Raw genomic sequence first — 17,694 nt, forward strand, 5'->3', positions numbered from 1 at the left:
GTAGTTCAATTATTCTAATTCAAATCCAGTATTTCTGCTATTACTGTACCAAAAAGAAAAATACATATGGTATAGCAGAACAATAGGGTTTTGGTAAGATTGCTTTTCAGACCATTGTTCATTCTCTTAGTTTGAAGAAGTCTTGCTTTAATTAAACAATTCATGAAAAAACATATGCTTTTCTACAAGGATTTATCAGAAGATGTAATATCTTATGTATTTTGGTATAGAACTAACTTCTACAGAAGAATAACTTGGAAAGATAACTTCGTTCATACTACTTTTACAGGAGAATCACCAATAAAGCTAGCATTTCAGAGACTACTGATAGCTGATAACTCCTGAACCAGAATTAGATTTCTTAGCAGCAATCAAAATTGTAGTATCTTCAAAAGCAAAACATTGGCAACAGCCAAACAAAGACTACAATAACAAAAATGGTGGTATTTTCAGAAAGTACTCTAACAATCATCATTATTATCATTCTCAAAGACCACCTCTTATGGAAGAATGTCTTCATTTTAACACCGTTAGCAATTTCATTGAGTTGGTAAGAATAGCTAGCTTGTAGAGGCTGAACTGCCCTCTTGCATAGATCCGTACAGCTCTGGTCTTAAGGAAGAAATGCAATTATGTTTAACAATTGTCATAAATAACACTACTGTGACCTGAACTCCTGTTTCTTGCCTACAACAACCATTCACATGCAACATCAGGTTGGGCAGTCATGCATAAATTCTAATTCAAGTCATTTCCCTTCAGCCAGCAGGCCTGGTGCTGAACATGATTCATCCCTTTTATCCGAACACATCAGCATGTGTAACTCACCTGCTCTTGGGATTAGGGTGTTATTTATACCCTGTACTATGGCAACAAATAGAAAAAAAAAATTTAGGTTTGGTTTTCATATGTACTAGGTGATATGCAGTCATAAGATAAAGAAGCTAATCTTTTCCCCAAATGAATGTGTAGTTTAAATGCCAGACAGGGCAGTAGATAAGGCAGGAAAGAGAAGAATGGCAACAAGAAAATGTCACATACAGCTTTTTAGTCCTTTCATAAAGATAAATAGAGACCTTTAGTTTCCAGGGCTGTCCATCTGTCATCTTTTTGCCACTGTGTGCATTGATATATAATAGATAATATTTTTTAAAATTCATGGATTCATATTTATACCTCTGGATTGGGCTTCAGGGCTTTGATTACTGTGCAGACTCAACAATGAATGCATGTCCTTTTTTCTCTCTTTTTCAGGGGGAACAGCTTCCAGACAAAAGGGCTTTTTGGGGTGTATTCGATCTCTGCATTTAAATGGACAGAAACTTGACCTTGAAGAGAGAGCTAAAATGACACCTGGTGTTAAACCTGGATGTCCAGGACATTGCAGCAGTTATGGTAACCTGTGCCATAATGGAGGAAAATGTGTGGAGAAGTATAATGGTTACTCCTGTGATTGTACCAACTCAGCCTATGAGGGACCTTTCTGCAAGGAAGGTAGGCAGCAAGCTTTGATCCTGAGTCCTTTGTGGTGTCTGAATCACAGCACAGTTTCTCCTATCTCAGCTTGGTGTCCCCGATGTTACAAGTTTCTAATATCAGCTTCAGCATTACTGTGTTCATCTTAAGCAAGCTATAATGCCTCCTTTCGTTGACTTCTGTGGTGGCCTCTAAAATTAAAATGGTGTTAGTTGTACTATGAAAGTTACCAACTATAACCCACTATGAATCCTGTATTTGTTTGCATATAGCTTGGTCCAGAAATTAACAAATAGGGCTGAAATTATTCATAACAGTTTTCTGCCCATGTCTGAATGTTTAATTTGCTTTGTTTGGACAAAGTTGGTCATCCAGCTTTGTCGGCCAGAACAAAATCTTAAGAGCTTTCCTTTAAAGTTTTAGAGCAATGGGTTTTTTGCCATTCCTGTGACAACCCATCCAAACATTGAGATTTCAAAAATAAGTGTGAAGCATTCAGGAGAAAAGTGATTTGCATGGTTTGGTCTTTGGTGGATGTGTCCTCACTGAATTGTTTTGGTGGGTCATAGGAGATACAGCCAACACCAGAAATAGGAGCAGGGCAAATAAAGAACATCCAATTTAGATAGCATGCTCTTTGGGAGAGGAAAGAACTAGCAAAACTCCTACTCAATAACAGCAAGGTGCAATGTGAGTGTTTTAATTTCCATGGCTGCCTCTCACCTCACAAAAGCAACAGGTTTACTAAATGGGCTGCATCATCTGCTGGTGTAAATCCGTTTAGTTTTACTGCAGGTCACAGAATGGTGCTCACTTACGTGAGCTGTGGATTTGGCACCAATGTCATGAAAGCTATATCAAATAACTAGTGTCCCATTAGGAGATGCTGCTGTAGAGGTGGAGCTGGTTTATCGGAGAAAGTATTTGTACTCAGTCTGTAGCTGAAGATATCACCATCCTGACTATACTGTGCCTCACATTGGAAAAATCTGCTGTTATCACATCTGTGTATTTCATGGCCAGACTATGTTGTGTTTATTGAACACACAAGCGTGAGTTCTTGGGATCTGATGTTTCAGGTAATGTTTCTCTTCTTTTGGAGCTACCAAAGACAATTTCCCTTAGTCGCTGTCTTTGGGTCAATGTGTTGCTTTAATAATGACTTCGTTTAAAAAGGAGGCTGGAAAGGATAAATTTATTGTCTTTACTATGGGGGAAAGACAGAGAATATTGCCTCACGTGTCAGCTGTCAGAAGATGGTGAACCGAGAATTTATTTGGCTGACAGACATTTTGGCCTGTTCCATCTTGTGGAACTCTGATTCCATCATTAAAACAGTTGAATTTAGAGGCTTGTCTTCATATACTGTCCTTCTCTGTGCCAGACAAACAAGCTATAAGGAAGGACACACTGCTTGTCCAAATTAAGGAATGGTGATGTCAGCTGGGTCAGGGGCATTTTGCAGTGTTCTGCTTCTGAGGCAGTCAGCTCATGTCCATGCCTTTCTGGGAGACCTGAAAATGCAGTAGCTGAAATTATTCCCTTGGTTTATATATGCTTTCAGAGGTTTCTGCATTATTTGAAGCCAGCACTTCAGTTACCTATATTTTCCAAGAACCTTATCCTGTCACAAAAAATGCAAGCACCTCAAGCTCTGCCATTTATGCGGATGCTGTCATGTCCAAGGAAAATATTGCATTTAGCTTTCTCACGGCACATACTCCAAGCCTTCTGCTGTACATCAATACCTACTTTCATGAATATTTGGCTGTGATTCTCTCCAAGAATGGTAAGTACTCTTGATTTGCTACCAAAGGGAGACCAGTGTAACTGCAATAGGTTTTCTGTGAGAATAGTGTGGAGTTCTGCACTGATTTAAGTTCATTTCTGTGTCTGCAACTTTATCAACTTCATGGTATTCCGTTCATGCAAATGGCTATCACTCTTGTTTATGTCCCTTTATTTGGCATTCAGTGCTACACTTGCCTATTCAGTCTTTGAATAATCATGTTGTTGGGGTTTAAAATGTGCTTTGACTTTCATTTGGCAAGACTGTACAATAGCAGTTCCTTGCTATTTATTCCACACTGAAATCCATTAGGCCTCCAAGATAAGGCAATGAGAAATACAATGAACGTACAAGAACACTTGGTGCAGAAATATATTATCATTTTATCTTTTGCATTCTGTCTTGGAACATGTATTGCTCTTGGTTGTTTCAATGGAATATGGCCAGTATGTCTGAATATTAAAGCCAGAAAATGTAGAAGTTTTCTAGGCTCACTGACCAAAACATGAGGTGTAAATCCATTTTCTGTAAAAGGGCACATGGCATAGGGACTTCTGGAAAACATGTAAAGGTTTTAGGGGCATAAGCCCTATGTCTTCTCAGTAAAACTCTGGCTCCTGAGTCCTTGCAGTGCTTTCAGAAAACTTGCTCAAGACAAACATCGTCCTAGACAAATGGGGATGTTTGAATTATTCAAGAGTTATCAGCCACTAGAGCACTGGAAGTGATGAGTAAGCATATTGGTGAGTCACTAGCCTGTGGCAGAACAATAGAAAGTTAATGCTATGTGGTTGAATATGTGCATTTGACCGAATGACCCAGATCATTCTGAAGCTTTGCAAATTCCAAAATAGCTAAGCTTTCAAGTACCCTCAAATGAAACTATAAGGAAAAGATAAGGGTTTTGTTCTCTATATGGGCTTTGCAATAGTTTACCTCCTGGTTATGTCATGCAGCTAGCATTCGGGCTGGCATGGGATGAGTATCCAAATCCCAGGAGGGGCAGCTGGGTCAGTATCAGCCTGGACCCATCTCCCTTAAGTGAAGTCACAGGAGGGCGGTGGGACTATGGAGGAAACCGTCTTTCCTCTCCTGCCCAGTCCCAGTTTTCCATCTCTGATTTGCTCTGAAAGGCAAGTGTTTATGATTTTCAGATATAAGAATATTCCAGTGCATAGCTCCAGGGTGGCATAGGTTAGCCGCTGCTGAGGTAAAACCTTGGAATCTGCTTCTCAGTTACACTTGGGTCTCTTGATGCCACTCAGGCAATTGAAAATAGCCTTAAAGTGAATGAAAATGTAATATCCATTTAAATCACCTTTACTGCTGCCAGAGTAGTATAAAATGACCTTAGAAACATGAGTCAATTGACTTTTATTGATGAAATACAACCATAAGCAAGCTATAATTGTGAAGTTCTGGAAGCAGGGAGTCTAATGGTGGTTGGGGAAGGGGTTGGGATCAGAACACCAGGATCTCTTGTAGCAGCTCAGCAGGAGCAGAGATAAGCCTTGTATTTTGGCAGCTGCACAATCTGCAGATCTCTGCTTTTGTTCAGTCAGAGGCAGAGACTCTCAGTACTTCTGGAAATTAGGTGGAGCAGCTCTCAGCACACTCAGGCAGTTTGAACAACTGTACTTTTCTCAGATCTGTACCTCTATTTACTCACTTGTGAAATGAAGATAATAGTAGTTTAGAGGGTTGGTGAGATGTCAGGCTCTAAAACTCTGGACTATAAAATGTAGCACTGTATGCAAAAGTTATTAAGAGAACTAGTTGACCTTGGTTAGCTCTGAAAGTGTCTTTCAGGGTTACTCTGTGCATGCTTCTGTGTCATTCTTTCAGGACAATCATTTCAGCATGTATATTCTCTACCCTTTGTCCCAAATGTAATAATTTTTTACACCTTCTATCCTCTTATTTTTTAGTCTTGTTGGAATTGAAATTATTCCAGTTAAAATAATATTCAGATACGTTACTCTTTCTTCCTCCAAGAGGTTTATGCTTGCCATAAAGTTACTGGACTATGAATAACAATGTCCTTTGTAGCATTAAAAATGACGGTGATTTCTTCTCCCTTATTGGCTCATTTTCAAGGAATCTTGCTGAGTCTGGCAGTGTATAGTAGGACCTAAGCAGGTCCCTGCTGGATAACTTATTGGATAAATAAAGGTTAGGCTCCTATCGAAATGGGAATGGGCATTCTCACTTAAGAGGTGAGCAGTAATATTCTTTGCCATAATCCCAAAACCCTTTCCACTTGTTAAGCAACTACATTGGAAGAGTCTATGTATACCCTAATACTTCACCTTTTGTAAGTATTTTTCAAGGCACTACTCATGTATCCTGTTATTCCTCTTTTCTATTATCCACAAGATAACTAGGGAAATTATTAGTTAACAAAAGTGACAAAGAGAAGAATGTTTCTGGTAATTCAGACTTTCTGTGTTAAACACCTAACATAAAAGAAGTGAAAGTGTCTGCAAGGCTTACCATAGTTAGACTATATTAAAAGAGGTTTGTATGAAAGTGAACTCATATAGGCAGCTATGGTCTAATCCAGTCAGGTGTGAAATGTTTCCTGTAAAATCAGTTGGTTTCACTAAAATTAATTAATAATCACATTTAACCCCAGGTCACTGTGTACCATCATCAGTCTGTAAAGAAGGTCCTATTATTAGAAGATAGAGTATGTATTGACTGAGACCCTAGAATTGTGGTAGTAAAGTGTTTGATTTAGAATTACCCAACAGGCCAATGTCAGGTGGGAAAGGAAATAAAATCTCCTCATGCCCACTCATGGCTTCACCCACCCAGATCAATGCTGCCCACACAGAAAGTCCTTCCAGTGCTTGGAGCCTCAGAGGGCAGGTAGCTCATGAAGCAGGTAAAGTTATGACAGATGATGGGTACCACTATATATCAATGTAGAAGCTACAATTCCAGGCCTATACAGGCGATCTCCTTCTATAAAATGAGATGCTCAGTAGTGCCTAGCAGCTAATGTTTCTAGAAACATTTCCCACCCAAAGAACTTGTCTGTATCATAATCTTGTTCTTATCTCTGATCAATTGGCTCATGTCCTGGCAGCTTATGGGTAAATTTTTGAAAGCTCTGTTTTTAAAGATGACTTAGAGATTCTTTCTGCCATTACTTAATTCTTATGCTTCTAAATCATACATGTGCCTTTGAAAATTGCATGCGATAACTTAGCATTGTCCTCTCCTCCCCAGCCTTACATATTGTACCCATGGATTTTTGAATTACACATATATATAGATGTGTATGTACTGTATGTAGAAGGGTATGTATACATGTATATAGATGGGTGTGTACGCAAAGCTCACATAGTCACAGTGGTTCCACATCCAAACGATTAGCAGTGCTTAATAATTGGCAGTGTGTTTTTAATATCAGTGCTCATTACAAAGCTACAGAAAAAGGGTAAATGTTTCTAGCCTTTTCAGTGTGTCAGTCCACAGAAATTATTCACATCATGGGAAGCTACTGCCAAGAAAAAAAAATAGTTTTTTCTTTCCCAGGCTAAATTTTCACTGTAAATTTTTACGTTTACATGATTTCACCAAGTTACCAGTACCTTGGTATTATTATCTTTGCTTTGACCCCTAAAGACAATAATGGATGGGGGAGGAAAATGTTAAGAAAGAAACTGTTAGTGCTTCTCCTTTCTCCATTCTTCCTTCCCCCCCCTGCAAGTAATCAAATGTGATATGAAGAAGTATATTGTCTAGAAAATGTTTTTCCAGGTCCTTAATTCTCAGTGTTGTTGGCTTTCTCCATGGAAACAAGGTTTCCTGATCTAAAAAACAGAAGATAGCCAGGATCAAAGAAGAGATAGAATCTCAAACTATCCCAGAGTGATTGAAAATGTATCTGTATTTATTATCTGATCTCATAAGAAACTAAACAATCTGAGTCCTTTTTTTTTCCTACCTATTGCCATCACAGTGAGCTTTGTTCTCAATTTCTTTTGCAAAGCAAAACTCTGAAATCGCATAGGAAAGGTTAAGGACAAGGGAAAAAGCACAGTTAAGAACAAAAGTACAAATGAAAACAACTTGACTAATTCTTCTGTTAGGTGTCTGATACTCAGAATATAGCAGCAGGACCTAGATCAACTCCACCGCCCTGTCCTGTAAGGTCTTGAGATCAGCTGATATTTGAAGTAAATAGGAAAAGAAACCAAAACCTGTAATAGAGGTGAGCTAAATTAACCCTCTGACAAAAAGCAGCAAATGTCATCAGTGAGAATTTTTTTTTCTTTTTAATAAACTAGAAATCTACTGTAATCTCCTTCTGTCTCTAAGTCAGAAGCAGCCTTTCTGTTGAAGGCATGTAAATTCTCCTTATAGTTTTTGTCTTGCAAGTCTGTTCAGCTGCACCTCCAACAACTTTTCTCAAGCAAAACCAAAGCTTTTGTCATTCAGTGGTAAAGAAAGGCAAAAAATCTAGTCTTTGAGGCAAAGAATCTTTGGATTCTGTTCATGCTGCCGGTTCTGGAGTTCAGTGGGGCAAAGCTAAAATAAGTAGGGTAAGTAAGACTTACTGAAGCACTGGGGTGGGTTTGGGGGGTGATTTTGTTGCTTCTTTTACTTTGCCTTATGGGGTGTAGTTTTGGGGTGTGGGTACCACAGGATATAGATAAAGTGCTGCAGAAAGGCCCTCTGGGCTACCCTATTGCTAGTGCAATTGTCTTATCTTTTGAGAACACCTTCTGGCTTACAGACTTTCATCACCCATTGAACAACCTGCACAATTTAGGTGACTGAAATGGAAAATGGTGCTGAGGTTCAGGTACAGTTATTTTTAACAGATCAGGAGCAGGAAAGTGAGTCGTGTTGGGAAGTGTGGGAGACAGCTTTCTTGAGGAGACTAGTTTTCAAGCAACTGCCTGTGAGTGAGAATTTTCCCAGTCTAGCTCTGGTTCACAGCCATTAAATGATTTCATATGGCAGATAGGACTACATATCTTCTAAATATAATTTCAAGCAATTGTTGTAGTTGGCCCTGAAATCTTATGTTATTTAATGAGTGAGAGGCCAGTGAGAGTTTGATTGGGAATTGTGACTGTAAAGAAAATTTTGCCCACTTGCCTGTAAATGGGAGGCTGACTGTGGCACCAGGAGTAGAAAGTGCTGGGATGGCAGAAGATCTCCCAATTAGTTTCTTTGCGTAAACAGATAAAGTCCTGTGGTTAGAAACATCTCTGGTCCCTTGGATGATTCTCTGTTGTAAGCACTACTCTTCACAGAAAATAGTAATGCTCATTAGAGTTTTCAGTTCAAATCCAGTGCTATAAATATCTTTAAGAGAAGAGGTGAACTTGGAGCCTAAATCCAATTTTTCGTTTGTTTCTTTTAGCACATGGCACTCAATCTCTAAGTGTGCAAAACTAACTTAAAGAGAGAAGCAGCCACAACATTCAGCCAAGGACTCTGGCAGATTTCTCTATCTGCTTTCCAAAAGGAGGGAAATGAAAGATCTGTCTCATTAGCTGAATTCATGGACATGTTTGTACTCATGAAGATCATTTTGCTGTGCTGAAGGGTCAAGAGATGTTCTGGAGACCCACAAGGGAAAAGCAAGGGAGCTATAATTGGATTACATTGAGCAGGAAAGGCTGAGCATGCAGTTAATAATTGATCTGTGCTCTGCATATATACAGACTGACTTTGAACTTACTGGTATCTGGCATAAAAACCCAGACCACTGGCTGCAGATAATCAGCTAGGAAGGGAACATACATTCCCATTTGCTTAGAGGAGGTGTTCATCTCCTAGAAGACTTAAGTTCCTAGCTTGCATTTTGCAGCTGAAAAGTCATTTTTATTATTGGATTTCTGTGGAGCTGTCCTGGAAGGGGTGAGCAGGAAGGACAGAAGGTCACAAGCTCCTATGTTTGAATGGATGCTGCAGATGTATATATGCTCTTCAATAATTCTGAAATTAGGGTCTTTTCCAAACCTATTTTACCAAGACCTTTAGCCCTGAGGACTGATAGTAGTTGTTTTTCTGTTGTTCTTAAATTGTGAATTATCTGTGTTGTGGATGTAGAGAGCTGTGCAGTGAAAGCTGTAGTCCATCAGAACCACTGGCTCAAGTGCTGCCTTGGACCAAAGTAGCTGTTTCCACACAACATAGAGCCAAAGCTAATAATACTTGGAAGAGTCAGCCTTGGTCAAAGCAAACCTCCTTCTCTGTCTTGCTTGTAATATCCCTATTAGCATGTTAATTTTCTCTGTAACATATCAGTTATGCTGGCTGGATAATGAAAAGATGACTTCATCCTTCTTGCCTGATGAAATTAGATGTTTATATCTTAGTCTTTGTGAGACTGGCCTTCAGGAATCGCAGGTCGAGACCAGGGGAAAAGTCTGGAGCAAGAAGGATGTATACTTGGTGGAAAAGGATCGGATCAGGGAATGCTTAGAGCAAACTGTGCATATATAAATCCATGAGCTGAGAGAGCTAGCAGATATCATTGCAAGGCTACTCAAGAAGCAGTGGACACAAACTGAAACACATGAGGTTTCATCTGAACATCAAGAAGCTCTTTTTTACTGTGAGGGTAACTGAGCACTGACATGTCTTTCTTGGAGAACTGTGGAGTCTCCATGCTTGGAGATACTCAGAAGCCATCTGGACATGGCACTGGGCAACCAGCTCTAAGTGTCCCTGCTTGAGCGGGGTGGGGTTGGACAACATGACCTCCAGAGGTCCCTTCCAACCTCAGCTGTTCTATGATTCTGTGAAAGATTGCAGAAGTATACATTTGAAGGTACCTTAGTGAAAGTATATTTGCATAAGCACGTATTTTGCTACAGAAAAATCATCACAATGCTACAATTATATGGTTCATGTACTAGGATTGTTACTAAGTAAATGTTTCTTCTTTTCTCTAATTTTCTCCATTGGATGACTTAAGAACATGAGTCAGTTCTTTGTATGCCAATGGTTGTGGCTTGTTATGAAGCTTGAATATTTCCCTTGAGAGTTTGCTATAATGAGGAGAAAGTCACTGATTAAAGGATACAGCTTCTCTGGTCATAGAGGCTGGTGTAACCTGTGAAACAGGCAGTGCTTAGATGGACTTACTGGTCAGAGGAGCAGGACATTTACCAGAAATTTGTGACCAGCCAAGCAGTGTCTATAGAGCCTATAGTGTCTGTAGAGCTCAACACAAACAACGATCATCAATCTTAGAAATCCATTAATCCACAAAGTTCTGCGCTGTCTTTATTAATTAAGAATGAAAATGAGGTTTGAGAAGAAAGACATATGATTATTTTTCTCTAGTGTGATTGAAAAGATTATTGCTCGCTCTCCTGCTCCACAGACATCATGTTGTGTTCAAATTGATTGTTTCTTTTTTCTGTTCAGACTATCTTTTTTCCATGTTCTCATTGCTGAACATTATGGTTATTTGTTAGGTCAGCATGAAACAAGTCCATGCTTGAACAGGTATCTGTACAGCCAAAAGTGAAACAGGAATGGTTGAAACATAGTAGGAAAAGAATGGAAAGTATGAACCAGGATCTTGATGAGGACAGGTTAGTATGAATTCCTCAGGGTATCACAACAGAGGATCTCAGTCTCTTTTGCCTGCAAGCTGTTCACACAGAGTTAGTGATGATGTATAATTTGCAAAGCCAGGTTGAACTTTTGGAATAAAAATCATAGGATGATACCTTTTATTTCATTCACTGGGTAAAGAATAAAAGCGCTTCCTGCCAGCCTGGGTGCTATGCTAGTCTTAAATGAAAAGTATAGTGTGAGATGAAAGCCTGGCAAGATTCTTCTAATACAAAGGTGAGTAAAACATAGGGCCTACTGAATATCTGACCATGAGAAGACTAATGGCATCCAGTGTGTGCTTAAAGACAGGAGAGAGATCTGAGCATCAGATCCAATAGTACCATACAGAGCTTTTGTTAATGAAGGTCTTAAAGTGACTTTTAAAATTCCAAAGAATGTGTAGAAAAGGAATGGGTTAAAATTTACCAGAATACATCTCACCATCAGAAAGCAGGTAATTTTAGGGAGATTTAACTGCCTGTGATGACCTCAGCTCTTTCCTTCATCTTTACCTTCAGTCACCTTCAGGGAAAAAAAAAAAATTAATGTGGCATCACTTTGTAAAAGAAACAGCAACCAGTTCCTTCACCAAAAAAAGTATTTAGGAATGGAGACATAATGATAACGACTAATGGTATTTTTTTAAATTGCTGCTCACCCAGAGGTTTCATGTCATTTTCCAAAGGATGTTAACATTCGTCTATTCCACTGTGACAAAAAGAAGGAAGACAATTTGTCAGCAGTCATCAAGATGGTAGATCCCACATTGTGGCAGTCCCCTGTCCATCTCCTCCAGGGTACATAAATACACCTCTGTGTATGCTTACCCATGAGCTAAACTGGAGAGACAGTGTTTACTATTATCCCACATCCATGGGTTAGCCCTGTTCCCATTTTAGGCCCAGCCCATGGACATGGGCTGTTTTGTTTAGACAAGCATTTCCCCATAAACTCACTGGAATAAGCTCTGTTTAAGCCACTCAGTATGTGCATGATGAGCTGTATGACTGTGGTCCTCTGGGTCAACTTCTAGGCTTGCAGTATCTTCTAGCTTTGGAGCAAGAAGCATCTGCCAGTTCCTTTTGAATTGCTGGTCAGCCTGTGTTAAGCCAACTGGTGGCTGGTGGGAATGAAGGTTAAATACATTTGTCAGTCACATAAGGGAACTAGCTACATTTGTTGATGTTTAAGTGACATTCTTAACCTAGCTCCAGCTGCCTAAGGGGGCTGCAAAGTGAAGTGAGGTTGTGGGCCTCCAGGTAGGCTTCTTTAGGGGCTTTTGGGGGTCCGTTTTTTCCCTAAGTTGGAGAAATGCTATGTGAAAGTGTTTTGGTCTTTTTAATATAAGGTGGCCTGAATATGATCTTTAAGTCCTGAATATCTCAAGCATTGAGTGAGAGGCATTCAAATAAGCACCTATTTTTTTCACTCCCATGAGAGATTGCAAAAAATTGGGAGGTGGTTTGTTTTGTTTTGTTTTAACCCTATGAAACAGCGTCATCTAAACAAATGCAGTAGCTGAGTGATGATCTCAGCAAACATGTTCAACAGTTTCACCTCTTTGCTTTCTCCATGAAAAACAAATAGCAAGTTATCTCCCAAAAATGTGCAAGTACCTTCTTAGTTAAACACCGCTGGACGCTGAAGAGATGGGCCCTATTCTTTTGAATCACCAGCGGCACTTCCACTGAAGAGTAAATTTACTGAGTAAATATCCCTGGGGAGAAGCTGCTAATTAAGGAGCAGGTTTCTTAGCCAGCTGCTCCTAACTGAGGAAACAGTGGATCGGTTTTAAGTATGTAGGCTATGAAGAGGGACATTGTCACTCTGAAGTTGCCAGAGAGATATTTTATGGTTGAGATGACTGAAAACTGTCCCGTGCTGTTCTGCAGTCAGGAATGAACAAACATTTCCACCGTACAAGCTGCAAAAGTCTTTCTGGAGTTTTTTTTTTTTTTTTTTTCATAATAGCAACACCAATAGCTTCACTAATATGTTCCAGCCTTTGTTTAATTGGTGCCTTCCTTAATTATTTTCTTTTTCAGCTAGTCAGATGAGGGCTGAGGGTGGATGCACTGGTGTAGTTAACATCTCACATCTGACAAGGATGACTGCTGGTCTGAGACAGCTGTAAGAGGTTCTGTTGGCCCTAAACTCCTTTTTTTTCTGGGTGCTTCTGGGGCAATGGAACATGCAGGGGTAGTCCAAAGCTCTTTTCCTAATGCTGTTTTTCATTATTTTATACATACACATTTCTCCAAAATCAGAGTTGTCAGCTGCCCTGATTTAAATGATTTTTCCTGATGTTACGTGATGGTGATAAAGTTGTACATTTTACATGTGCCACCCACGTGTGCTCCCTGAACTAACCTCAGCTTCTCCAAACGGTGTGAGATGTCTTGCCAGCTGCTCCAGCCAGTTTAAGTCATTAAAAAGTGCTATTGATGTTGGTGGAGATGTTGGCTTCAATCTGGGTTCAATTAAAACCAGTTTCTGTAAATGAAGGTCCTGCAGAGAAGTCTTAGATTCCAAGAGCAAGTCATTCCCTTCCTCGCTGTTTGGTTCTTTGATTAAATGACACAAGACCTGTGGTCCTGGTGACATGTGTGACAAGAATCTTGCTTATAAATGACTGATTTATAGACCAAATTCCTGGTATCTGTTTTTTTGTTTTCTGCAGAGCTACTTTAATTTTTTTGCCAAATATCTTGCATGGGGTGAGATCTTTCAAGCCAGGAAGCTTTTTCTTGTACTAGAACACTCTCTGTAACATTTTCTTATGCTCCCTTTTCCAGCTGATAATTTAAAAATTACTGTTTGATTTTCAGCACAAGCTTTGGTAGTCCAGAAAGAATGTAAAGTTAGTGGGCATAGGTCACAAAGCCACCAGATGTTTCTGACATTCCACTCAAGACACATGCATGCTGTAAACACATGCAAAAGAAAGACAACTCTCGTGTTGACATGTTCAGTCAGAAAAGGTTTTGGACATCATGGCCAAGGTATTTCTTCACACTGTGCAGCTTGGGAATATTTTTTTCTTCTTCAGGCTGAATACTTTGAAGTCTCTAACCAGTTTAATGTCCTTATTACCACGAGACTTAAGAGCTACTACTATATCTTTCTTGTCCTCAGCAAAAATATAGAAGTAGTTTGAAGGCACAATGCTATTCCTGTAGCTGCCTGGAGGTTGGTGATGCTAATACTGATCATTAGTGTACTGCTAGGAAGTACTAACCCAGGTCTCCATCACCACTGAAAGAGTGTTCTTGGACCCTTTTGTTTCAAAAAAGTCACCCCCAACCTTGTCACCAGCATGGGGTGGCAGAAATGCTGCCCTTTGGTCTCTATTTCCCAGAACTTCCTTCTGCACAAAGGGACCCCCAGGAATCCTGTTAAAATGGCTCTGTAGCTCTCTGATATCAGCAGAGACATGTCATTCAGCCCTTCAGTCATGGATTATACTACTGCAGATTATAGATTGAAGACCACACTAATGTGTAGTAAGCCAGCTTTGATACTGGTAGTGGTCTTATTGCAGTAGCATGGCAGCCCACATGGACTCATTTCCTCCAGAAGAGGCAAAAAGAGGCCACGCTGCACTCTCTAATACTGTGGCTAAACTATGCCTGCTCCCCTCTTGGCCTGTTCCGGAGCTGGCATAGCATATCTCCATGTTGATCTGCAGTCTGCAGAATTTGAAGCTTAAAGGGTTGACTATAATAAAGTGTGAACTTACTCTTACCTAACACTGCTGGGCTAATATGCCCAGTAAAATTTTCCAGCCCAAGGCCAAAAACATGATACCTCTTTCTTTTCTTCCCTCCCTCTTTTATGGACTTAATAGAAATTGCCTCCAGCAATTCCACATACATTAGAGAAGGAAGAAAACATAACAAGCAGTGCATTGTTTGAGCATTATGGCACTCCAGGTGTGCATGCTCATACACGGGGAGCTGAAAAGAGGATGACAGGCATGACCGCAACAAGACTACCAGAAATTACACTGCTCATGATTAGTGTGAATCCCTATTGTGAGGCAAAAATGATGAAAAAAAAAAAAAAAAAGAGAGAGAATAGAAAATAGGGAGAATAGAGTTGGTTTATGCACAGATTTTTATTTGCAGTTAGTGACACTGGGCTGATGTGATGGAGAAGGTCAGTGGACCAGATAATCAAAACTCAGAGGAAAAAAATTCTTAATAATAATTCTAATTAATAATCAATTTATTTTGTCTGTCAAGTAGTAAAATGGTAGTGTAATCTGACAGACAAATTATTCTGTACTCTGAAAACAGAAGCAGCTTTGGTTCTGAATGCAAGCCAAAATCAGCTTTCAGCTACACTGATGTAAACTCCAAAACACCTCTGGAGAGATGAGTCTGTGTACTTCTGGTTTATATTAACGCAAATTTGACCCCAGGTGAAATGCCAGCTTGAATTAAATGGTTTTGTAGAGCAGCCATCCAAAAAAAGTTGCCACTGGAATTCAAAGCAATTTGATAAAATAAGATGTACTTCACTGTTCTCTTTAAATGATACAAGTAAAATTGTACCACTATAGAAATTAAGATCTGTTCTTAATGGATGTCAAGAACTTCTTCCATTGTCTCCTACCAAATGGAACAGATGGTTTCTGGCTTAAAATCAGTGCTTCTCTGATGAAGTCAATGGGTAAATCCCTGTTTGTAGCAGCTCAGAGCCTAGATAGTTTGCATATCTCGCTGGCTGTCTTTGAACACAAACTTGCTGGTTGCTATATTGATCACCTGGATATAGTAGTACCATTTATACTTTACGTACTGATGTGTTCAAAGCATTCAAAAAGAATAGAGAATTTTTTTCACATTTACAAACTAAGCGACTAGTACAAGGTCACAGACCACATCTAGGCCCTGTTCCTTTTGTTGCATTACGTCCCTTTTAAAGGCTCCAGGTAAGAGGCAGCCTATAAAGTACTGCTGGGGTGTGATTTTCAGTTTGGACCAATCTGTTACACTATCACATCTAAGTCTCAGTTTATTCTGTGTGGTCATCTCAGCTGTGGTGTGCAGGGTCAGGCAACCTTTCGATTTTTTATTCACTCTCCCACTGCCCTAACAAGCAAGTCTGAGGAATGTCCCTTCCTTGCACTTGATTTTGGGGTTGGTTTTTTCCCACGTCTTTCTAGAGTAAAGTGATTGTAAGGTGTTTATACTGTTATTCCCTGTTGATGCATCTTTCATTCAGTACTAGAAAATGGGATTGTGATTTAAGTTTAGACCTTTCAGTGTAACATTAATGGTGGTAGACAGTAGCTCCTTGTTCTGGCTATGCAATGAGGGGATGTGAGCTTTGCAGCATGATTCGGGACAGCTGAATCAGGACTTATAATATCACACTGAATAATTTAGCAGTTGTTAGCTGACCTTGTTCTCTTCACAAATTCCCCTCTAACATCCATGACTATGTGTGAGAAAGTAAATGCCTTTTATCTCCTCTTTTTTATTTTTACTTTAAAAGCTCACCTGATCCAGCAGCCCACTCAATCAGCTAAAAAGCCTTCATCCTAGTAGTTCGTTCTCATTTTCCCTCTCATTTTTAGAAGCTTTGTTTCTATCCTCCAAAGCTCAGAGAGCAGCAGTGCCCATCTGGGATATACTGAATGTTACAAAGTGCAGCTTTTAGGAGCGTGAGCAGCCAAACATCCTGGTGAGGGAAAGGGAGGAGGGATGATCTTAACTGGAATGACTACCAACTTCACTGTGAGTTGTGAAGAGGTGGCAATATTCCCCCTCTGTGGGAAATTTATACATTGTTTTAAGCTCTTCATGAAGTGGTTTTGTAGTAGCATGTAGGACAACAGAGCTGACCTTCTTGAGGGAGAACTTGGAAGGCTGAATGGAGCAGGTATGTCCACATGATGTAGTGAAGGAGAACTGTCCCATGTCCTCTCTTGCTAACTCTAGACCTGCAAGCAGTTTTGCAGCATCAATACAGCTGAATATAGGAGACAAGCAGGGCTGCTCATTCACCTCATTAAACAGTCAGACTGATTCTGGGGTCAGAGGTGTCTCTTAATAACGTTGCAGTGCACCACGCATGTGCAGATGTACTGTGGGCTTCTCTGACATGGCGCTGCATCACGGTGTGCATGCAAGCGTTGCCTCTGCAAACACTGAAACTGGTCCTCAAGCTAAAACAGTGTGAACACATCCTTCAGTAACAAACAGTCAGTCGGTCCCTATCGTTCAGCATAGGTAACGGTTGCCTGTAGCCTTCTGCAAAATCTAGTGATACTTGGAATAGTTTGAACTTGTGCTAACAGACGCACTGAAATAGAAGGAAGTAGGAGGGTATTTTTGTGATGATTTTCAGAATATGGAATAAATGAAGGACCCTTTGCTCGGGGTTCTGGGGATGTCAGCATTTGTTTTCTCCTTGGAGACAATAACAAAGTAGCCCCAGAAAATCTTTTTAACTCTATGGTACCACTCTTGTTCCATGTATTTTGATTGCTGATGTATAAAAAGAGCCCAAAAATTTCAGAGAATTTTTTTCTCCCTGCTATTTAATTCCAAGAAAAGTAGTCTTGAAAGGTTTTTATCGGAACATGTCCTTTTCCATTTAAATTATATATATGTGTGTGTATATATGTTTTTTTTCTCCCTGTGGTCATTTGCAGAAGGATTAAAATTCATATTGGATTCCTTTTCTTGTGCATTTTGTTTTGTTGTAGTACTGTTATTTACCAGAATTCATAATGCTTTTTTTGATACAAAGATTGAAAGAGAAGTTTGGCATTCATTTTTACAAGAATTATATTTCTTTCTTCAAGTACATTAGAACACCAA

The 17,694-nt window shown here is 39.7% G+C and overlaps 1 protein-coding gene across 1 annotated transcript in view; it reads left to right on the top strand.

Moving 5' to 3' along the window:
• Nucleotides 1-17,694, top strand: part of CNTNAP5 (contactin associated protein family member 5) — a 297,497-nt gene that overhangs the window by 251,915 nt on the left and 27,888 nt on the right. The window contains exons 18-19 of the mRNA XM_075093104.1: nt 1,255-1,494; nt 3,041-3,265. Of these exons, the coding sequence (XP_074949205.1) occupies nt 1,255-1,494; nt 3,041-3,265 (465 nt within the window). The remainder of the gene's footprint in view (nt 1-1,254; nt 1,495-3,040; nt 3,266-17,694) is intronic.

This window comes from Phalacrocorax aristotelis, chromosome 5 (genome assembly GCF_949628215.1).
Source record: "Phalacrocorax aristotelis chromosome 5, bGulAri2.1, whole genome shotgun sequence".
Classification (NCBI taxonomy): domain Eukaryota; kingdom Metazoa; phylum Chordata; class Aves; order Suliformes; family Phalacrocoracidae; genus Phalacrocorax; species Phalacrocorax aristotelis.